General features: G+C 39.4%; 2 protein-coding genes across 3 annotated transcripts; one reads left to right on the plus strand and one right to left on the minus strand.

Moving 5' to 3' along the window:
- Window positions 1-1,983: 1,983 nt before the first annotated feature.
- LOC111264779 (uncharacterized) lies at window positions 1,984-11,280 on the minus strand. Of its 2 annotated transcripts, XM_022840916.2 has the most exons (5): window positions 11,120-11,280; window positions 9,197-9,498; window positions 8,272-8,398; window positions 7,352-7,547; window positions 1,985-6,193 (listed from the first exon to the last, which is right to left on the minus strand). In XM_022840916.2, the coding sequence occupies exons 2-5, from the start codon at window positions 9,470-9,472 to the stop codon at window positions 6,163-6,165; spliced, it is 630 nt and encodes a 209-aa protein (XP_022696651.1). In that variant the 5' UTR covers window positions 9,473-9,498; window positions 11,120-11,280; the 3' UTR covers window positions 1,985-6,162. The 2 variants fall into 2 exon arrangements, with proteins under 2 accessions (XP_022696652.1, XP_022696651.1); XM_022840917.2 differs by having other exon boundaries at window positions 1,984-7,547; window positions 11,200-11,279.
- A 338-nt stretch (window positions 11,281-11,618) lies between these two features.
- LOC111264777 (protein odr-4 homolog) lies at window positions 11,619-21,148 on the plus strand. The gene is made up of 8 exons (XM_022840913.2): window positions 11,619-12,344; window positions 16,032-16,226; window positions 16,499-16,735; window positions 16,962-17,150; window positions 17,298-17,473; window positions 17,969-18,156; window positions 20,281-20,442; window positions 20,955-21,148. The coding sequence occupies exons 1-8, from the start codon at window positions 12,201-12,203 to the stop codon at window positions 21,020-21,022; spliced, it is 1,359 nt and encodes a 452-aa protein (XP_022696648.1). The 5' UTR covers window positions 11,619-12,200; the 3' UTR covers window positions 21,023-21,148.
- The last annotated feature ends 2,240 nt before the right edge of the window (window positions 21,149-23,388 follow it).

The raw sequence follows: 23,388 nt of genomic DNA on the forward strand, positions 1-23,388 counted from the left end.
TTGCCCACCTACTGCCCTTCTTATGGCGAGCCACATAATCATGTATATATGGATTGGGAGAACAAACAGATTGAAGTCAACGTTAGACACTCCTTCTTTCAATCCAGAAAATAACTGGGGTATGGCAGTGAGGTTTGGCATTGTCATTAAGTAAGCAGACTGCGTATTTTTGATTATCGTGCGAACTGTGTTTGAGTCAATTGAGGAATTCAAGATTACGGGCTGTATCCATTGTGCGATTTTCGGTACCAAATTCCCCTGATGTCTTTTGCAAGTACTAATATCATTTTACGTCCAAGCCTATTCGATACTGCCACCGGACTCAATTTCTCTCTAGGGGGACGCCGTTGTCTCGCCCGATTTCTTTTCGACTGGCAGTAGAAATTGACCTATGCCTCGTATATGGCGACTGTGTGGCCCAGTCCGGCTCTTTGGTGATTAAAGTTCCGCAAATTGCACGTGGAATACACCACACTCTGACCTGGAGTCAATTTGTGGGAAACCCCCTTTTTTATTAAGTTTCGGCGTTTTCAGCATTTGAGTTATAATTCTGTAGCATATTACATGTGAAATGTCATTTTTTGGCCGATTAAGCCCTGAGATCTAAGTGCTGTTTTCGTAGAATGCCTTTGACTTGCGGCAATGCGTCCTTGCTCTCCAGTTATTTCCTGGATAATTAATTATTTCCTCCCTAGTCTTCAAGACTCCAATCTTTGCTCCTAAAACGTTGGCACCGTCCACGTACCGTTTTCGCTTAAGGCCTTTTTGCCTAATGTCTTCATCAATCATCCACGAGTTTTCGTGGCCTTCGAGAGGGACAAATTTGATCACTGAGTTCTAATTTTTGAGACTAAAAGATGTCTTTGTCTCTACACTCGTTTCTTCCAGAGTAAACTCCATCGGTCTTCGCTCAAAAGTTTATAAAAAAAAAATGAAGTATTCACCAGCCAAGTTTCCGTAGCTGTTAGCGGCTGTTAGTTTGAAGTTAAATTTTAAAGCCCGCTGGATTCGTTTATAACAGCCTAATATGTATCAGAAGTCTGCTAGACTCTACTAGAAGCCGCTTTTGCGCTGAATGGGCAATGTCATTGGGTTAAACTTCTCTATAAGTGACCACAGATATATCCCATAGAATGTTAAAGTGCAAGACTACACTGAATAATGAAGTTTATAAGAAAATCAGCAAACATAAATAAACAGTAGAAGTAAAAGCAGCAATAAACCTTCTTGAATACAACACCTCTTAAATATTCATAGAAAAACAGGTTCCATATACTACTGGACGACCGTCCACAGATGATGTCTATCGCGTTTGAAATATGAACCAGTCACAGCAGAGCTACATCCGGTTACTGAAAATCGCATGGCATTTTGAACACGTGCATGACCCACCCAGAAGTCCTTATCGCAGTACTACCGCAAACTAACTATTTTAAAAAATCTTCAATGCTAGTAAGCGTAACGATATAAATATGTCTACGCATCTGCATACGTATTCACTATACAAAATAAATTATGTGAATAATTACTTATCCTCGAATGCATATAGAGACAGTCGGCGAAAAAAGGACTCAAGTTAAAAGGGAAAAAGGGTGATTTTATAGGAGGAAGGGGTCTGGGCAGCAGGCAATCGTAAACTCTCCATTCAACAGACTCGCCCGCCCATCCGATTATTCTAGTGCAGTAGTATTCTATTAATTTTTGAATGGCTCTCCGAATGTTTATTAACCCGCAGTTATATATCTTTCTATTTATCATGTTATTGTTATCTTGTTAGCAGTGACAACACTAGTACCAACAAGAGTCTTGTGTCTAAACCAGCGTTCATTTTCAATTTTCGCGATCTTCCGAGCTATCTTGTTACGTTCTTCGATGGCGAACTACCATAGAGCGCCTAAGACATCACCATTACAAGGTAATGATAATGAGCACAAAAAAGTTTTATGCGTAACTATGAAATATATCTCGCTTGATGAACAGATAAGCCATTTTTTTTTAATTGAGAATTTTATATATTGGTCTCTGTTTTTCTCGCACACTTGACAAGATTCGCGTTAACTTGAACGGATCACCATTCATATATCCACAGACCCTTTGATTTCTTATTTTGCTGCACTAGCTCAAATCTGCCACTTATTCCATCCTTAATACTTGATATTTTTGTTTCAGTACCTTATACTCTCTTTTGCCAATAACAAACATCAACAACAGCTACAATAGCTATATATAAATATCCCCGTAACATTAGAAGTTATTTTTCCTCAACTCAATTAGTACGCTATCCTATATAATTTAGTCACATGCAAAATCCGGCAGGGGTCTGAGTCGATCTGGAAATATGAACACATCGACAACGCTCACGTCATGTAAACTAGTCAGCAGCCAAAATCATGATCAAGACAACTGGAGACGTATAAAAAAAGATTTAAGAACATGGAGAGGGAATAATAGAATACAATGTATCCGAAAAAATAATTAGCAGAGCTTTCTCAAATACGGTCAAATTTTGGGTAACACAACAAGTTGGCTTGCAACAACAGTATTTTGGATGTTGGTAGCTAATGAACAATGGCATGAGCGAATAAGTTGTGATCTATTGCCGGCTCAAAAAAAACTGCCAATTTTATAGAGATTTTAAAAGCTTTTTGAAAGAAGCGCGCGTCACAAAACTGTATCTGGCATTAGTTACGGGGGACAACAACTAGCGAAAAAGGTCAGCAATTCGTCATCAAAAAAATCAAGCTGCGTCCCTTTTTTAAACTGTACAGCTACAACTGAGATCATCTTACGTTGCTCTTGATTAGACATTCACGGATTATGTATAAAGCATCCTCTTATTGCTCTAATTAATTGTTGTTCCATTATATTTCTCTATATGGAAGTTTACTTTATATCACCATATCACAATTTCATTTGCGCCGTGATAATGCCGCTGATACAACTATGATTGCTGACCCTTCTCCATATCGCTGATGCTTTGTCGTGTTGTTCTTTGGCAATCACCAACCGCCTAGTCGCCACTTCGCCGCAGCAATTGCCTGTAGCCAGTTTGCCTCGCTCTGCCACGACACGACGGAGCTGCTAAGACTGCTGCTGCCTACTAACAGCGTCACAGTCGACGACTTCAGTGAGGAACTTGACTCGACTTCATTTGACTTCTGTAGCACCGCTCATCACAGTTGTCAGCGTTGCAAGTGTTTCTCTTTCGCTTCGGTGTACGCCGCGTCTCGGTTCCGTTTTCGCCTGTTGCCCTGTCGTCGTTCTGTGTCTATCTAACTCTTTTCTGGCGGTGGCGCACGAACACGCCTCTCTAGGCAGAGTGCCAGCAAAGGGGATTGAACTCTGCGGACGCCTGTCTAATCCCATTCGGCCCGTCTTTCTGTCTGCCAATCCAAGTCAGTCTGTCTGTCAGGAGTAGGAGCAGCCGCCATAGAAGTCAAAAATGGCAAAAGATGGAACAGCACAAGACGATGAGGTCATGGAAAGGAGAATAGACAGGAGCTGTCTTAAGCTACGAGACGACCCACTATGTATGTTCAGGTGAATGTGCGCATCACATGGAGGGCAACGGCAAGCAGAAAAGCCTAGCAAAGGACATGTACAAATGAGCACGCAAAGTTTAACAGGCCCTTTCAAGTGCGTCGATGAGTGTTGCGGCGAAGTCCCTATCCCGTGAAGAGCATATAGAGAATCAACTTCGACGAAAGGCTGACAATCAGCTTGAATCCCGGGGGTTATTATGGACTGACTGGCACTGATTTTGACGTAAAAACATCACAAACCAAGATTTCATCCGGGAGATTTACCGAAAAGGGGTAAATTAAAAACAGCAGTTATATGCAAAGTTAAATGCAAAGACGTTTTTTGTCGATAACTGTTTACAGAAAATCAAACGTGCGAATGTAGCAAAGAACGGTCCAAATAAGTAAAGCGCGTTCTCTGTCATGTAGAGCTTCATCTAGAGTTTACTTGAGGCTATAAAGGTGTGGATACAAATAGAGTGATCTTTCACGTTCACACAAGTTGCAATTTTCGGGTCCCACCACCAATGCAGAAGCGGTACTAAATTAGATATTCTGAATGAATCTCCTAGAGAAAACATGATAACGCTTTATCAAAATATAGTTGATCATCTCTATGATGAAGGCGAGAATAACGACACGCTGTATGTACACCATACTTGATACCTTATTACATATTTCATCTGTAACAAAACGTTTCTGTCCGCTTCCTAATAATTTTTTAATCAAAACGTTTTTTTGACATTTAATTTGAGCCTGACAACAGTGCTGTACCTGCAATGCTCATTTCATGTATATTAATCACCTGAGAATGGACAATCAACTTTGAAAAAGATTGCAGAATACGCTGTATTGGACCCCGTTAATCGTGAATCGAACATAAGGGCGTACCTTGTGCTTGTAGCTTATGGCCTGGGTTCATTAACTCGTTTGCCACCATACTTCATACCCGCATTGCTTCTCGAAAAAATCAATTTAGATTCATTATGGTTGCTGCTAGGGTTAGCTTTCACCTCGTTCCTTACCACGTAATTAAAAAACTTTTACTGCGAAATGCAAAGAAACTTACTCTACGCAGAGCTAACCACTGCAGAGCACTAACTCAGCAGTTTTCATCCATTCACTTTGCATTCGTTGGAAAAATGACTGCCCGCACGCTACCTCCTAACTGGCTGTCGCTTTTAATTAACCCATCAAGGTCCTATGTAGACCCGGTCGGCATTTACAGGCCTGCCACCTATCGATCCGCCAAAGGTGCCAGTCACCAGAAGATTCAGATAGATTGTGCTGGTCGACGATTCGAACTACGGGCCCGGCACGTATCACCACTGCAATCTGTACGGCTCTCCAGGGACTAACGCAACGACTTTGACTACTAACGCGAGACGGACATGGGCTCTTTGCAGTTCATTTCGCTGGTTGCAGCAAAGGCAACGGCAGCAGGACAAGAACAAATCGAGAACGACGATGGCGCAGCCATGACAAGCGGAGCAATAAACAAACGAAAACGACGAAAAAGATGATTAATGCGGTTTTGGCCCTTCGTAGCGAGAGTAACAGGCAGGTACGCGCAGACGAGGCGGTGGCCATAACCGCTGGAAATAGCAAGAGTCGGAGTTGGTACGTACAGAAAAAAAATACCTGAGTGGTAATTTGTTGTTTCAACGGTGGTCAATGAAGCGGCGTTGAAGTGGCCTGTATAAATTTTTATGGATAAAACTTCAATCAATGCATCACCATTGCAGAGTGCTACCTTTCGCTAACTTATATATGACGTTATTGTTCTATCATAGCAAACATTATTAACGAACAGGAAAAGTCAATTTAGGACCGAGGAGACCAAGAGAAGAAAACAAGTGAAAATACATTAAATCAAAAGGGGTTCTATTTTGACCAAAAGAATTTTGCTCTCCACATTTGTCCGTTTCTCTCTATCCTTCATTGTTGTCATTGCTTGTTAATATGATTCAAAGTGAGTTCTAATACGACATGAATGACGCTTGCTAATCAAAAAAGAACCCAGAAAAAACGATATCCGCACAAATAGGCGGTATCGCTTTGATACTCGGTGCCTACTAAAAACGTATAAAATAGATGGAGGTACTAACGGCATAAACTGGTTTGTATGGAAGTAATTGATCCTGGTAATAAAAGCATATCGGACATTAATAGCTACCAATTATGTTCCACTAGCAATTCATATACATGACATATGGAATGCATTCGAAGTATCGATTAGAAAATTGTCATAGAACAAATTCAGATGAATTATGATCAAATAAAATCAGTAGTCAAACAAACGCTAATAAGCTTCTAGTATCCATCGGCCCTGAACTCATAGCTCAAGTACTATCTTTGAGGCACATTTGATTCCTTCTTATTTGAACCTGTACGAATTTTTGTCTACAACTACCTACTAGTTCAGTTACGTGTTTGAGTCGATCGATATGCGAATTAGTAGCAATACGGTAAGCGATATTTAATCCGTCTATATTTAGGGGACCGTAGACTAACAGGAAGCATTTGCGTCTTTGAGTTCAAGAAGCTATTTTTTATTATGAAAAATATTAAAATGTGAAGAAGTTTGTATTGACATTCCTCAAACCATGCAGAATGTTGCAAGATGAGCATTGTGGGTCCGTTAATGGCTTGCAATTTTCCAGCGTCTAGACCTTGAAAAAACATTGCTAGAAATTTATTTATACTATCGACTACAGTAAGATCTGTAGTGCAGGTAACATTTTTTTTTCATAAGCTCCTTAATTTCTTAGAGGCTGCCCTTAGAGAATCGGTATTGTCTTTCGTAATCATGTGTCTAACGAAGCGTTCCAAACGCAGCGCAAGTTTTAGACTTGTTTTTTAAACAGCGAGGTCAAAAACAAGATGAAAGAGTAAATGCAAAATGGACATCTGAAGTTTTTGAACAAACCAGATTCATACTACTCGAACATTAAACATCATACTAAGGTTTTTGGACACTGATTTGATTAATCAACGATCTAGCTTAGTGTATTATGAAGTAAACTTCACAAACTTACTCTATCGTAATCCACTTTCTCTGTTTTAATTAGTTACATCATAGCGTAGTCTTTACAAGCAATAAACAGAATAGGAGGTGACACCTGCTTCTTTATTATCGCGTAACTAGATAAAGGAACTATGTGTATTTAAGATCTTTAGAATAATTACTAAAATTATGGGATCCATTTTGATCTAGGATAGTTTATGGATTGATTTGGCGTCGAATCGAAAAAGCAGACCCATCATAAGCATAAGACGTAGATTTTGGATTTGGGGTGCGGTTCAGTGCAACTAAACGCTCAATCAATAAACCAGTTAAAAGGTAAAATAGATTAAGGCATCACATTCACGTAGGTTACCTTTTCAGGGCCTAAATGTGCTTCTTACATGTGAAGAAAAAAAAACTCGATCCAGATATGATTCATCCTTTTGCCAGCATCTTTTTTAACACGTCTTGGAAGAAAGAGTTTCGCAAGAAATCGTTTCTCTGAGGACCAAAGAGCTAGAGCTTCAATTTTTCCATTAGTTGTTGAACCTTAACCTAAAACACTTATGTTGCACACTATATATATAGCCTTAGGTTTCTGTGCGCAGAATTGAGCTCCTCTCGCGAGAGAGAGCACTGTACCATTATAGTAACACGCAGACACACGCAGAGTACAAATTGTGACCATGTACATTCTCGGGTTCATCGCTTAATTTCTTTTAGCTCACAGAATAAGCACGATGGAAGAGACAAAGTTATTAGCTGGCGCCCTTCCAGGCACATAGATTATCTTCAAATTATTACAGGGCAGTACGATACATACCTCATATAACCTCGGACGAGGACGCGATTTTTGGTTCGATTCATTTGCGAGTCATACGGGATTTCAAGGAATTGATTAATCGCGTTTGCTGATCCCGACATTAACGCGGTTCCGAGCGCTGCATAGAACAGTGTAGAACCACTAAAAGCCGCTGGCGCCATTGCATATCCAGCCATCGTTGTCATAACCACCAGACCTGAATATATACAAAATATGCAACAAGGATATTGGTTAGAGGTATAGGACTAAATATAGAAACTGTGATGTCGCGTATCTTATGTGTTCTCCATTTGAATATGCACCTTATTTTTACGTTATTAATACAATTATTGTTAAGATACTTATCAGGAAATCCGTACTTCAATGCCACTAAAGTTACTGTCCTGTGTCTATAGTACCATCTTAATTGAGCATTGCTTTGAACTGCTAGCACCGTTCCGACACGCAACAAAGCGTGCCTAAGCTCGGTACCAAACCAAGATACCTCATCAAATGTCCTCACTTTTAGTAGACAAACATGAAACCATTGAATCATCAGAGCGAGAGGTTATTGAGACTAAAATACTATGCCTGGTAGCCACTTTTTTTAAGCTATATTGTTTCCATCAAGCTAGCTGTTAAACGTACCCGGCCGCTCCCTTAAGGTTCAATAAAAAACTATAAAGCATCTAATTCCGACCATCAGCTTATTTTGGGCGGGAATTCACGGATTTTGTCCGTTCGCACAAAGTCTGCCTGGTGCGTAGTAGTTAGTTAATGGCAAGCAAATCGGATAAACTAATTGCATTTTAGTACCATTAAAATATGCTAACATTGTTGTTATTAAAACTCGGATTACTGTAATCAAAGATTTCAGCTGTGCCAAATAGCTCGACTGAAAAATTATGCGTCACACTTAAAAGTTTTTGAAGAATCCTTACCTGTAAGTTTGATTTTGCTCAGAGACAATAAATGTTGAGCGGCGGGTTTGAACTCATGTGTCCTGATAAAGTACTGCTCGTTAGGGTTCGCCTGTCCATTATCTCTAGCAGATAATTCTAGAACATTCTGCAAATTCGTTAAAAGGCATTCTATAGATTAAACAATGACACACAAAGCCGATATTATTCCGCTCACGACTACTCTAAGTTTCTGCTCTAATCGAAATTTGTCAGGTCTTAATAAAATGTTTAACTAACAATTAATCAAGCTATATCAGCAAACTATCACTTGACTTAGATAGTGTCACAGTAGTATTCAATGTATAAACTCTATCATGGCCACAATATCACAGTAAACTGTGGACATTCGATTTTTCGCGCGCATAGAATCATGCACAGTCTTACTGATTCTTAATACCTAAGAGATATGTTGTCATGCAGTCATGAAGAACATCACAAGCTTTAATATCGGACACATATAATGAAAGTAAGGTACAATATAATTCGATTTTATATATATATATATATATATATATATATATATATATATATATATATGACCGATATTTCCACAAGCTCTTTTGCATGAAATAATAGAAAGCACATTTCTGACGATGATGTTGTTTTAATATAACCACCCCGCATTTCGGCTATAGAAACATGTACCTAAGGTCTACATGAACAATCAATGGCATGGTAGCTACATCCACATAAAATTCATTTTTCGTTTATTTACCTCCTCTTGGGGTCAAGCTTGCATTCAGTTGTAGCAGTTTCTAATAAACGCATTCTTGCGAACTCTCGCGGCCATTCAAAAGAAAATCCGATCGATAGAAATGCAGGCTACAACCGTTCCAAATCAAAGATCAAACGTGCACAAATGTTCATGTCTACATAACTGTTAAAGATGCGGAAAAAGACTTACTTCTCTCTTTTTGTGTCTAGCATGTTCCTGCTCCGTTATGAGAGTCCGTTTCCGAGCGATATAGACTACTGATGGCTCATTAGAATCATTATCATACAGTTGACTTTCTGACTCCGGCTGAGGTTGAGGCATGGAGCTTAGCGCTCGCCAAGGATTTAATCGGTTTAGTCCGCTGGGGGTGCGAAGTCCGGAGGCTCCACTGTTGAATGCCGGCAAAACCCGTTTTAGATACCGGAGCGATCCGTGCCGTTTAACGATAAACGACATAGTGGCCATATGGCTCGTGCTGGGCTTTGATTAATCTAAAGATTAAAAAAACAAGAGTTTTATTACATGTTCATCACGCCACAATATCATCTGCTATGTTATTTTTAGAGGCAGCAAAGCTATAGGGAAATTAATGGATTTTTTCAATTTATATCCCTTAATTACTAGCAACTTTTCTATACTGCACTACTCTTATAGTACAGGTTATGAATGTGTATGATAAATAACTTCGAAAAGGTACATTTTTTTTATCAAATGGACGAGGTTTCTTTAATTCAAGCAGCTAATGGAGTCTTCACTGAGCACCCAAGAATTTCTCATCCGGACTAAACAACATCAAATAAATGAAACTTAGAAAGATATCTATCGATACACGTAAAAGAATCTAAAAACCGCTACAAAGAAAACCATCGCGCGGTTAGTTCAGTGTAAAGCATCTATGAACTGGGAAATCGAAAAGCAAATTAAGTATTAGCATCTATGTAGAGACTATAAAAATATTTTGGTATTCCTAGTGTCAATAAACACGGTAGTTTGTTCACTTTTGATAAGTTGTCTGCTGATGAGTTTAGCAAAAACTTCATATCGGAACCCAGTTGGCATTTTTTAAAATTTTATTTAGCAAAGATTAAACGAAAAACAGGAAAACGAAGTATAAGGAGTTTTTAACCGCCAACGTGTGGTGCGCTTTCTAAAACGATTTAGAACGCTTATTTTTATATAATTCAGTTATGTTTTCACATAAGCATCTATTATCATAATCGTACTCAGTTTTTCTAGCATTAGGAGAACCTTCTGTGTTTAACACTAGAAAGTACAATGCACGTTTACCACTTAGTCGAAATTTACAGTATATTAAGTTCATAGAAACTTAAAAAAATTTATTCAGGTTTTAAGGTAAAATTATTGAGAGTTTTTTTACAAACTGACCTTTACTTAAGGGACACCCCAACTAAATCTGAGTGAAAGAAGTAATACAATCGGCTATCAAATAAATATCACTTTATAGATATGACCCTTCACACGGTGTTCACGACCTTGAAGCTCTTTATTGAATTTGGTGAGCTGTAGCTTTCTGGTTCTCAAACATTCAACAGAAAGCATTTATGAAGCTGCAGACTATCCTTGTATTAACTGTAGCTTACCAATCTATGTCAAACTGTTATCGCATTATAAGACGCGCGTAATCCGGACGATAAGGATACTTCAACTAGTTAGCCTACTCTTTATAAGCGCAAATGGAGACAGTATATAGCATCCTTAACACAGTATTAATGAATACATATAATTGTTATTCAGCTTACTTGCATTCACATGATCCAGACCGAACGTAAAAATTAAAAAAAAAAGAAAATAAATTTGTATTTTTTCCTTAGTATTTATATTACTAGGTTTTTGCGGATAAGTTTATATGGCATCCGAGGTGAAAAAATCTGATCTGTTGAGCTTTCGTTTGGAAATTTCACGCTAGACACACTTCAATGTTCAAGTACTGTTTAGTGAACACCTGACTGGTTCCCAGCCAGAAACGGAATTACACTCCAAAGAAACGCGTTTACTTTGACACGTGCGCGAAAAGTCACCGGATCGGCAGCAACCCTGTTCCCTTCATTCAATCTAACAATAGCTTGTAAGCCGGTCCTCAATTCCACTCACCAAAAAAATCCACTGACTTTCCAATACAACCCAGTTCCTATTCAAAACAAATAGCGTTATAACCTGGCTCTTCAACACACCCTTGCAATATGCCAGGCTGGTTCAGTAAAGGGCTTTTTTACTGACCGAACAGAGAGCCCTTCCGAACGACCTTTCGAATACCTGTAGCAGACCGTGTTTTTGTTTTGATTCGCTTTCGGTAGATGGTGCCGCCACCGCGGCAGTTAGGAAACATGCTCGTTACAGCAAACTAGTCAGAAGGAAGCCTCTACTGTGGGCTGCCATATGCTTGTCGAGGGAAATGTTTCAGTTCGAAATAACATTTCTAATTGTTCCGAGTTACACGTACGGTACCACCGCTAGATATTTTATCAAATGGCTGGCTTCCAGCAAAAAAAAAACAAGAATTTAATGCAGACGAAGCGTAAATCACCCGTTTTTATTCGCATTGTATAGACAACACTAGATCCATCTTTTTTCGTTGCTTATTCGACGGAAGACGTTCGACATTAGCAGCAATCATTTGTATATACGTGTTAATTCATATGGATGTACCTTTTATAATTCTACGAATATTTTGTACGTATGGTCAAATCGTTTCTTCGTTTTGTCGGACAGAGTGAAGTGTTTACACGAGAAGTTGTATGGCCATGCGTGCCTTAAGTCCGATCGGCTAATTTCTTCTTCGAGACACGGCATTCTATTAAGATAACACGTTACCCAATTACGTGCGCTTCTGTGTCAGGGGAAGCCGGCTAATACCTTTGCTCCTCTCTGAGACGTGTGTCGGGTCGGTAGCGTTATTCGCCTGCAGCGCTCATGGACGCCTAGCTGTAGAACAAAACAATCAGCTGATGAAATTGTTGAATCGTTTGTATAATGGTGCTCGCGTAGAACGGTTCATTTCAGCGCCACAGCTGTTAGAGTTCAGAGCTTGCGGCCATTGAAGTTAAGTAATAGCTAAAAGCTGAATTACGGAAAGAAGAATAACGCTATTTACTTTTGATTATAATATAATCGTTTGTAGCGTTGAAGGAAGACTTTGATTAGAAGTCGGAATTCGTTTTTTTGTCGGTGGTTAATGCGAAAGAACTCGGACAAAATGAAGGTGCTCATCCATGATGAAGATTTTACAAAACATCTCCAGGATGCTTTGAAATTGGCGGCAGGCAATGAGGAGGATCTGCCTACCGACGAACTTCATTTGGGTCTTGTCATCGGAATTGTATGTTTTCTAAAATAATTGATGCTAGTTAATGACTAACTATTTAATAGTTTTAGTTGAACAGTAAGCAGTGAATTTTCAATAAAGCATTTCATTTCAAAGTAGTTCCTGCGCGAAGGAAATGTCTTTGCTTTACTGTCTATTTGCATACAAAAGAAAATGTATGCAGCTGACAAATGACACTTATATCTTCGATGAGATTCAAACATGTATCCAACTCTAATATGCGTTTTTTTGTCTTCATATCAATCTTTTCGACGAATGGCAACATTCAATATATTAAATTATCATGTATTTCTATTAGGGCCGCAACTGCTAAGTCAACATTTTGTCTTGTACACAAAATCAGCATCTATCATTTCGCAGTTCTTCCATAAACAACCTAACTGAGTCAGTTAGAGACGCAAGAATTTTCTCGGTGCGCTTATTCTTCTACTAAACAAGGTTTAACTTTATTTGTTCATGCAATACAATTTTCACAGAAATTAGCGTTCAATTATATACTAGCACGGAGAGTGCTAGTGGCTGCGCTGTCAACGCTGTTGCGATATCATTTTAAGAAATACGAATAGAGTCACTGCCGTTAGCTTACGACCAACTAAATTAACATAACATTTTATCAAAAAAGCAGAGTTTTTTTCTTCAGGAATAGGCGTATCTGACCAGTTTGCTCCATCTTCTACGCAAATCTTCAACGACCTAAAAAAATCGGCCCAATTTACTCACTTTAAGAGATAGTAAACTAAAAGCTTAATTTTTTAAATTTAGGCTTAAGATTTGCGAGGGAGAGTTACTATGTTGATCCATACGCAGTTGGTGTTGGTTCTCGCGACGCTGCAACGGCAACGTGCTTCCTCGCTAAACTTAGCGGGTACGTGATGAGGTGCTCTAGGTTCATACCCGAGCGTAGGCGCATTTCCCTTTGTGCTGAAAGGGATCAGCCGTCTAAAGCAACGCCTAAGTAAGACAGCACCGAACATAATACTGAAATAATTATTCAAGTTGGAAATTACGATTAGGAATTGTGTAAAATGCTTCGCCTTAAACTTCTCCAGTATTGCTTTTTTTCGAAACATTGAATATATGAAAAAGTACCAGCGGGTGTTAGGTTTCAAAGCAAGTCCACAAACGAGACTACACAGGGAAATACGAGATTATACTGCTGGTTTCCCATCTGAATATATAGTTTGTACAGAAATAAGCGCTGTTCTTAATGAAAAATGTTTGTTTTAAGTGTTCACTACTGTTTCGTCCTTTCAACTTCATTCAAGCAGGTCCCGATATGCTGCTTACAACACTATATACGAAATTAATAGCATTAACATGTAACAATTACATGTGGATGTTACCTACCTTGAAGCCGCGAACCGTAACGGAGTGTCGTATTACCCGTATCGCAAAATCATAAATAAACGGCTATTGATCGCTGAAAAGTCGATACACAACTGTAGGTGCACACGGAAAGTATAGGTATCAAGTTAACAACAGGCCAATACTTAGTCTAATGGATAACAGGTGGAAAATCTAAAATTATGATAACGCACAGAACTGCGATTACCATAATAAATATCTCCGAAACGCTCGTCGTCGTTGTGCTTTATTCGTAATCATATGTATATTGCCGGAACAAACAGAAACCATAATGCGCTCGACTTCTTAGATTAGGAACGTGATAATACGTGGAAAATAACGCTATCATCCCCCTCAATTTTGTTTACTTCGCTGTGACATATATAAAAAAAAAAAGACGAAAAACGACAGTATGAAACTTGTAATAATGCTTTTGATGTCATACGACAGAACAACACACATACAGGTCTATTCTACAGTCTACAATATCTGTAATGACGACTGGCTCCTATTGCTGCGTATACGCATTCACATTTATTGCGTGTTTAGTTAGTAAGAGAGAAGTTAGTAAGAGTAAGTGTTAGTAAGATGGTTTTAGTTCTGCCAGTAGCGCGAGACGACGTTCACAGGAAACTATGAAGTTTCTGTGGCTACCTCTATGAGGCTGCGCATTTTCAAGACGAAGCTCCGTTTTGAGACAGCATAGGAATTGATTTGAAATGTGGAGCACGTACAATTTACTGGCTTCTAAGCAAAAATAATTATCCGCATCCATTTTGAGACAAAACTTCTGCAAAAAGTGGCTTGTTTACTACTGGGACATGGTCAGCTTAGTTACGCTGCAATGAGACTTCTCTTTAGGTCCACGCTGTGCCATAAAAATAGCTGGAGTAAGTAGTGAATAATCTATATACGAATAGAAGCACAAGTAATAAATTGTTACTCGAGTATAAATAAAACTGTTACAATCAAATCAGGCAGGCTTTGAATTTGGATAATTTTTGAACTAGTTGGGCTACAATGACTGTTAACGTGTTAGAGGCACTTCCCTTTATTTTTTACAAAACTTGTCTCAGCGGTCTAACGGCTTATGTCCAACAATAGACCTTACATTCGCATTTTCATATGTAATTGTTTTATCTATAGCTTCTTGAAGCTTATCCAGAATGAAATATGTTTGCTCACAAGTTGCCATTTCTTGGAAATGGAATGCCCATTAATCACACCGACCTAGATCGGCGGAATAAGCAGGTTGAAGTTAATTTTGAATATTTCGTTGCTCAATCTGGAACGTAATTGAGGCATGACGATAAGGCGTTGTCATCAGTCAATTACGCTGCGTGCTTTCGATTGTCTTGTCTTCTTGTGATGAATCTTATAGGGAGGTCAAGATAGCGGACTGTATTTATTATTCCATTTTCGACAAGAATCTCATAGTAGCAGATGCCCTTGATGTCCATTGCAATACGCACAAAGCCACTCGACGGTGCTACCAAGGTGATGCCATTTGGAGAATGGACCATGTCTCATCCATATTCTTCGTATACGCTAGGCGCACCTTTTTTTTATTAAATTTTCGCAAATTGCACATGGATTATACCGCAAGCGTTTCCCATTAGCTAGGAGGCAATTGACGGAAAGCTAATTTTTTATTCAGTTGTCGCATCTTCTGTATTTCGGTTATAACTCTGTAACAGGTTTACATATAAAGTGTCAATTTTAGCCGACAGGGCCTTTAGACTCTCGGCTGTTTTCGTGAGTAGCATCCTTGATCTTGACAATTCACTTTTGTTCTCTGGATTTCTACATTGTCATCTCCTTGATAGTCTACAACAGTACAATTTTCGTTCTCCAAATGTTTGCACCATTCACATACTCCGCCTTTGCGTGCCTAACACCTTTACTATTCGTTAAATAACTAGTAAGTACTCTTTAGGGAGCGGCTTATCGGTGAACTTCACGAATAAACTCGAGGTGCTATTTTGATTGATGCAGTCAGAAAGTGGGCAGTTTTTGCTAACTTACATTTGCGTATCGACTCGAATACAAGCTGCGCATCTTATCCAAGTTTCAGTTATAAAAAATGAAGATGTGTCGTATACTTGCGACCTTATTAGGGATACATTTTCCTTCATCATGAAATTCGAAGGTTTCTTTAATGCGCTTTTAACGTTGTGGCTCACCTTTGGGCCAATACGGTAATTTTCATACGTTTATCATAGCTTTCCAAATATAAAACAGTTTTTCTTCTAGTGTAGATGTATTTGAACTCATAAATGTACCTTCAAAAATGAAACATCATAAATACCTGCGTTTTTGTATGCATTTTTTTACTAGCCGGGATCGAAACAGGCCACCCTTGTCCATATTGCGCCTTGTCCACCGCCCGAAGGCGACGTCGATAAAACGACATGGGTGGCGCGACATGCACGCCTTGTCGAACGCATGCTGCCAGGCGGAGTCGATGTTCTTGGCGTTGCCGCCATTGGACCCGCTTCCCTATTCGAAAAGGAAAGAGCCGATGTAAAGCAGGTAAAACAGGCGACCAACAATTCTGCCAAAATCGAATCTGTTCGACGTCGCTAATATGACATGTACTAATTAGAAAAATTGTGTGGCTACGTATTTTCAGTTAAAGATCCATAATTCTGTTCAGTCATCGAGTTTTGGGATGTCCATGAAGTTAATTTTTATAATTTCTATAATTATAATAATAGTTTTCTATCATTTATTTGCTGCTAGACCTCAGTAAACTACCACTTGCTGTTTATTATTACTTACCTAGTATTGTATTTATCGCGTAGGCATTGATCAGTATACACAGGATATTGACGTCTTCGCCGCAAATTTACCATTATGTCCAGCGGGTTATGTTGCACGTTGATCCTGATTCGTTCAAGATGACGTCCAGGCTTATCGACATAGCAGATCCGTCTGGTAGTGGGTCCCCTCAAGACATCAAACTTGTAAAGAAGTGCACAGTATTCACTGAACTTGCATGTGATATTGTTCTACAGTCGTTTGAGCATGTCCCGGACGAGGTTAGTATAAATTGGTCTATTTAACATGTGTCATGTAAGCGCCTATTGCAGCTATGGCTATGCAAGTTGTTAGAAAAGATCATTTGACCCGACTTCTTCTCGCTTGAGTGTATCTACGAAATTGAACTGACATAAAGACTGAAACCTGTCGTCTATTCGATTATACTATGTCATTAATCGATGTCAGTGAATATTCATGCGAAAATAACCAGCAACTTGATTACAGGTAATTGTACAGGGTCTCCAGAAACAGATGGCTATTTACACAGCCAGTCTGGAAAGCACTCTTGGGGCGTCAGAGATCCTTATTGGTGGTCAGCGATGTGAAGATTCCGTCATGCTAACAACGCACCTTGCTTCGCTAGCAACTGGAAATAACAATGGGACTGCCGCTGTCGAATTTGTACTCAAACAAGTAAGTAGTGGCTCTTTATGTTCAGTCTTGATATTTAAGTTAATAATATTGAAGGGAATTTATTTATCAGTTATTTAGTTGACACACTAAACGAAAGAACGACTTTCTTCTTATCCCTAAGTATTATAAACTTTTATATGTATTTAGTCAGCGCCGCCGCCACAGGATCTGTTGGATGAGAAACCCGTTGCCCTTAGTGGGGCTGGCGCACAAGTGCTGGTACAAGGTTCGATGCGGCTCCGAGCAGTTGTTCCACCGCGTGCAACATGTGGAGAGGCCGTGGCAGCGATTCGGCAGGACGCTCGACGAAGTTTGCAGGCCAGGCACGTCAACAACAATTGCTAAACCAATATTTTATATTTATTGAATCACATTTGTTGTGTATTCTTTTGTTCTATATTATAAAATAAATATTCATTAGTAAACTATTGCCTTCTGGTTAATGGAATATTCCTTTTTTGTCTCTTGACAAGTAACTTGCAAATTTAATACGGATACACTAAAGTTATGCTCAAAACATGACGAGTATAGACTTCAATAAGGTATTCCTGTCAGATACCCCTTTTTTCTGTCCTTCTAGCAATTCTGGTTACGTTACCACGAATTCAATAAGTACAAGGTTGCATTCGTTTTGTTCATGTACTAATTAATACTAGTTAACTAGTTAGTACTAGTTAATGTACATGTTCACATGTAACTAACTAGCTGAGTACAAGAAAACATAAGCTGCTTAAGAAAAAAAACATGTCTCTGTCATCCTAACCCATCTTTTTTTTTGTGATTTTTTTCTATATGTTTACTTTTGCCTATTTTTCTAGGTGTAGAATGCATTGTGAGGACTTTGAACTCATCGAGGGCGAACAGCGGGACCCGTCACTTCGGCACGAGCTGCCTAAACGTGTCTTTTTATGCCGAGAGAAGGCGCCAAGTTCGGTGCCATTTTGTGATTATGTGTTCCATGGAGACGATCCGGCTGACTGTCTGCAAGCATTTGATGAGATTCTAGGTAAGCAGATTGCGTGGAATAATAGTCAGAGGCCAGAAAATAGAACTACAAAAAACAATAGTTTCAACAGTATCCTGACGTTATTGTACATATTAATGAAAAAGTTGAACCTGTATAAACTGTAATTCAGAATAAATTTCAGCCTAAACTATCTGTATCATTGACATTTATGACATTGCTGGAATGTGTAGTTACTAGCTGGAAAGGCCGCCAATGGCTAGTTCAAGCCCAACGCGTAATACGTTTGTTTTTAAACATCAGCTTTTATTGCACTTACATAAAAAAATAGGTGCAACATATCTGCTGGCTTTGAAGATTGCTTGCTCCATTTTCTTACGTTTTAACATTCGAGGTGCAACCCCATTCCTGCTGCAGTCGATACGACGCTCCACGCTATTGCAATTTGGAAACGAAATGTTGCGCGATCACATTGGATTTGTGGTAGTCATAACGTGTCGTTTTTGCAATTGCTGGAAACTAAGGAGTGACCAGCAGTAGAACGTAGAACAGCAATAGAGAATTAGGATCTGATGAAATCACGGTGGCTTCTTAAATTAGCTACAAGGTCGAACATAATATTAAACACGATTGATAGCAATATGAGTACAGCGAATCATTAAAGCGAAGTTGCTTTGTGGCAACTGAATTTCGATTGCTTAATATCGAAAATGATTTAATTGAGTAGTTTAGCTGTAAGGCTAAGGTCCATAGTGTACCGTCCTTGGCAAGAGTAATGGGAATTGCTCTTCCATTCTTTCGAATTTGGCGAGTCGGTATTGTCACTAAGTGCTACCGCCATTTCTCAAGCACTCGAAGCCTTCTAGGCAATGAATTAGGACGTTGGAGACAGCAGCGGGCGCCGACTACTGGTTCCATTGACCAAACATTCTACGCGGAAAGCACCACCTCAGGAGGTAGACTACCACGCACACGTTTGACTGGATGAGGGGGAAGTCTACGTGTTCACATTTTAGAACCCCCTCAACGGTTTCTCTGTAAGCTCCATCGGCTGCCATTTGAGTGTAAAGCATTTCTAGAAGACTTTAGGTGATTGTATGGGTAGGAGGGTTTTGCCAAATACCACTACAACGTTGTCGTCGAGTGTCCTTGCTCTTGCGAAGTTTATAACCGACTAAGGTGCTTCAATTTGACTAAGTTTACTAAACCGTGAGCAGGGTCAACCAATATTTGCAATAATAGGTCAAGAGTGGGTTTCCGCCCTGGTATAAATAGACATTTGGCTTAAGGCAGGCATAACAACGTCAACAATAACCAAATCTGGTGCATTAGCATAGCCTCAAACAAAATGTGCGTTTCGGATGCGAAGCTCTTGCTAACGCCCGATATTGATTTGAGAAGTCGACGTTAAGGAATGCCGCAGGGACTTTCACCCAAACAAGATGGTCGTTAAACTTTTGCTGAAGTAGGTGTTCGGGTGCTTGAGACCTAGATCATCTCTGTAAGCCTACATCTGGTAGGTAAACAAATTACCAAGGCGTAAGGTAGTTTACCGATGTACCATTGCGAAGACGGTTTGTGCTGGAGGCCAGTTGTTTGAAGAAATATTTATTGGCAATATCATACCTAGAATTCAAATCTTTTGTTTCGATATTTCCGACTAGTCATTTATCAATGCGGTTTCATGTTCCAAATATAAGGGACGACTGCATAGTATATTTGCTTTTAGCTCCTTGAAAAAGAACAGCACTCTGGCGGATCATGTGATATTTCGTCAAAGCTACAAGAAGGTTCTGTTGCTCCGGAAATATCTGTGTACCCGCAAGTATTCGATATATTGCGCCGGATACCAAGTAGCTTCGATTCAAGTCATCTGCAGATTAGGGAAGGGCCATTTTTGAACGAACTTAATGGTTATTTAGGCCCCAAAACTCTATTAGAGGCCACATTAAATAAACATGCCCGTCAGAAAATTTTAAGCTGATGTAAAACATAATTTTTTTGTTTTTTTTTACTACAAACGACCTACCCAATTTACCCATTGATCCCAATTTAAGGCGCTGGCTTTTCATGCGCACATATGAAAACTACGTAAGCAAATGTACTCATATATACTCCTGGTGTAAAAATCTCTTACAAATTTGATTTGGTATAATTGGCATCCAGGTTTGGATATCGGCGTAGAGGACTTCGAGCAAGATAACGAAGCCAGCCCTACAGGAGAAATTCGCGAAGCGGAAGAGGCTGCCCAGGTTGAAGAAATGGTAGAGGAAATGATCCAGGAGGGTGCGAAGCAGCTGCGCAAAGATCCCGTTAATGTCGTTATTGGTAAGAAAACCACTGCTTTACAGCAGTAGCTATTATTGCCGGTCCCGTTTTTACTCTTAAAGCAGGACCCATATTCTGTGCACTACTTACCTAAAAAATATGGTTTTTATTAAACTTCAAAGGCTTAATTGCCTGTTGAGGTGTGGTAGGTGAACGAGTTTCAAATAAAGTACATTGATGCTATGGTACTACCCGGTGGGTATGCGTCGTCCTCTGTCATCGTGCAGTGGTACTGTGTTTACCTATTTCACGTAAGAACACGTGAGGTGTCCTAGATTTGAATCCAAGTGTAGATACATTTTGTCCTGTGCTGAAAGGCAGCCGTCTGAAGGGGTGTATTTAGTTAAGGCACTAGAAAAAAATAGGAATTCCAAACATATACAGAAGTGTATGTTAACAATCCATTATCGTAGTTCGAGTAAATATTCATATATTTCTATTTTCGGTCCTTAATTTTGCCTAACGTTCTGACAAACTTCTGCTCCTCTAATCGAATTTTATTCCAATTTTAGTGGTCGCCTTGAGTGGGTGCATCGCACTTCTTGCTGTTATTCTGGGATATTTCGTGCTTCGTGAATGAAACCGCCGTAACAGGACTACTGTCAACATTGCCATTCACGACGCTGAGGCTGACGCTGGTTTTGATTTCGCGGAATTGTTAATTTTTCTTATATAATCATATATTAATAAAAAGTAACAATCACTACTATAGTGGTCTTAACTCGTATTAATAATGAATTTCTATGTATTTTGCTTTATTTACTGAACGAACGATCTTAAGCTATTACGCAGAGATACTCGGGGTAAAGACAATGTAGGGCAGTAGGTTTCTCATCTATCATCTATCTCACAAGAGGGCATTCGTATGTAAGTAATAATATAGATAAAGGTCTATACTAAATACTGGAATAAAAGCAATAAATAAAAGCATAGCAAAATGAACTACAATAAAGATACATATAATCGCTATGCTTTGAGTACATCAGGACTAGACAGCTCTAAGGAAAGTTAAACCGTTATAAACTATGATTTTATTAGCTTGCTAACTGGGTCCCATCGCATTTTGGTTTTCCGCTTTTCTTTTCCAATTTGAATTTCTCTGATATTTAACTGTTATATACATCGTATGTATTAATGCTCTTGTTGCTGTGTTCTACAACCCTTATAAAAGCATACGATTTTATCCCGGGCTGAAACTATAAAAGTAGAAGTCTCTCGAAAGGAAAAACAACCGTCACACTTTTAGAGCCATAACTGATGTTTTATGCCTGTGTTCTTTTGGAAAAGATTTTTCTACTGAAAAGGAACAGTACACGATCGAAGTGACAAAGCAACATAAAATCAATGCATTTTGCATCATTACAGAGGCAATTACTTTGCATCAGTATTGTTTACTATTCAAAAAATGAGACTATTTGAAATTGAAATATTTAAAGAGGTGAACTTCTCAGTGCGAATACACTTTTTACGCATTTCCCTAGAATATATCTTTAAAAGTTATTTCGAAGCAATCCGTCTTATCCAGTACCTAAAACGCCGGAAAGAAATAGGCGTTCCCTTTCCTCAAATACAAAGCGTCTTTCTTACACGCACACTTTACGACCTGGATGTTGTATACTTGGCTTCTCTATTGCCTAAAGACATCATCCATCAAATGTGTCTGATTTAGGTGCTATTCCTAATGTCCCATTACACGACGAGAAGGAACGTTACAACGCCGTAGCCTATAACCTGACATTGTTCTGTATTATAATATGACACCATTTTAACGCAATAGCGAAACTAATATACTAACTAGAAGTATAATAACGTCTTCAGCCAGCCGTACAAAGCGTACCTCAATCGTGAGTGCCGTGGGTCGGAACGGTTGCTCCCATTCCTGTGGTTACGGTATTTCCCTGCTTGCTACCTCCGGTTGACCTCTTTATTGCTGAGCTATCCCGAAACCGTTTTCGGCAGGAGAATTTGCCGCTTCTGGTCCTGTTGACGATTTCGGTCTTGAACTTGGCTTCGTCTTTGATGCTACAGGGCCGCCAACGGCAGCTTCTGAAATGTTTGTGTATGGCGATCAGTGGCTCCTTTTATTGAGCTGCTGATAATTTTTGCCGTGGTTATGAGTCGATTCTGCCGCCGGAACCAGGCGTATTTCCAAAAGAACATCGAGTGGCACAAATCCTCAATAATGATCACGCGATGTAGCAGCCACACAACAAACGCGAACCGAGCTTTTGCCGCTTAATGTCGAATAAAGGTCAGTAAGACAAGCAAAGATGTGGCTGTGTACGACCGAGAAAGTTATTCGCCATGTTTCCAATCGCATGGATGTGGCCCATTGTGATCGATGTTCACACTCTCTCGCGATCTTTATCAGCTCGTCAAATTTCGGTATCACCTCAAGTTTGCTTGGGCTTCTTTTAATCGGCAATGGCCAGCACATGATCCAGAATTGACAAAATTGTGCATGATGATTCATGTGCCAGTACAGGATGTTCAGGCCCAACGGTTCGCTTGCCCTAGGATTGACGATGCCGAAATCGACATCCAAAACGGGATTATCCATAGAACTTTCTATTTTAATCTGTCGACTAGCGTGGACTGGTTTTTAGTCAGAATTCGGTTCATGTCTGAACGAGACTACGACGTCGACCGTTAAAACGCAATTCTTGGTAATCAGCACGTCTAAAGTTGACATTTCATCAATTATCTCGTTGGCTGAAATCGTTATTGAAGTAGGCGTTGCCAGTAAAATAACGCTGATGATTTCTAATGGCTGACCCCTGAGATCTGATAACATTAATAATCTGATAACAGCAAACAGAAGTATTCATATGTAAGTATGATATCAATATCACGAAGTGAGACCAGAGATATAAGAAAAAAAACTGTACCAGTCAGTATATGGTGTACCACCATGTGCAGCCATTATGTCACATGCGTAATTTTAGA

Source organism: Varroa jacobsoni, unplaced genomic scaffold (genome assembly GCF_002532875.2).
Source record: "Varroa jacobsoni isolate VJ856 unplaced genomic scaffold, vjacob_1.0 scaffold_897, whole genome shotgun sequence".
Classification (NCBI taxonomy): domain Eukaryota; kingdom Metazoa; phylum Arthropoda; class Arachnida; order Mesostigmata; family Varroidae; genus Varroa; species Varroa jacobsoni.

Excerpts from the sequence above, each read along its gene's own strand:
- LOC111264779 (XM_022840917.2), bottom strand. The coding sequence starts at position 9,472 with ATGGCCACTATGTCGTTTATCGTTAAACGGCACGGATCGCTCCGGTAT. Across the intron at positions 8,399-9,196 it reads CTAGACACAAAAAGAGAGAA|AATGTTCTAGAATTATCTGC; the intron begins GTAAGTCTTTTT and ends ACGAATTTGCAG. Across the intron at positions 7,548-8,271 it reads GAGCAAAATCAAACTTACAG|GTCTGGTGGTTATGACAACG; the intron begins GTAAGGATTCTT and ends GTATATATTCAG.
- LOC111264777 (XM_022840913.2), top strand. The coding sequence starts at position 12,201 with ATGCGAAAGAACTCGGACAAAATGAAGGTGCTCATCCATGATGAAGAT. Across the intron at positions 18,157-20,280 it reads AGCATTTGATGAGATTCTAG|GTTTGGATATCGGCGTAGAG; the intron begins GTAAGCAGATTG and ends ATTGGCATCCAG. Across the intron at positions 20,443-20,954 it reads TCCCGTTAATGTCGTTATTG|TGGTCGCCTTGAGTGGGTGC; the intron begins GTAAGAAAACCA and ends TTCCAATTTTAG.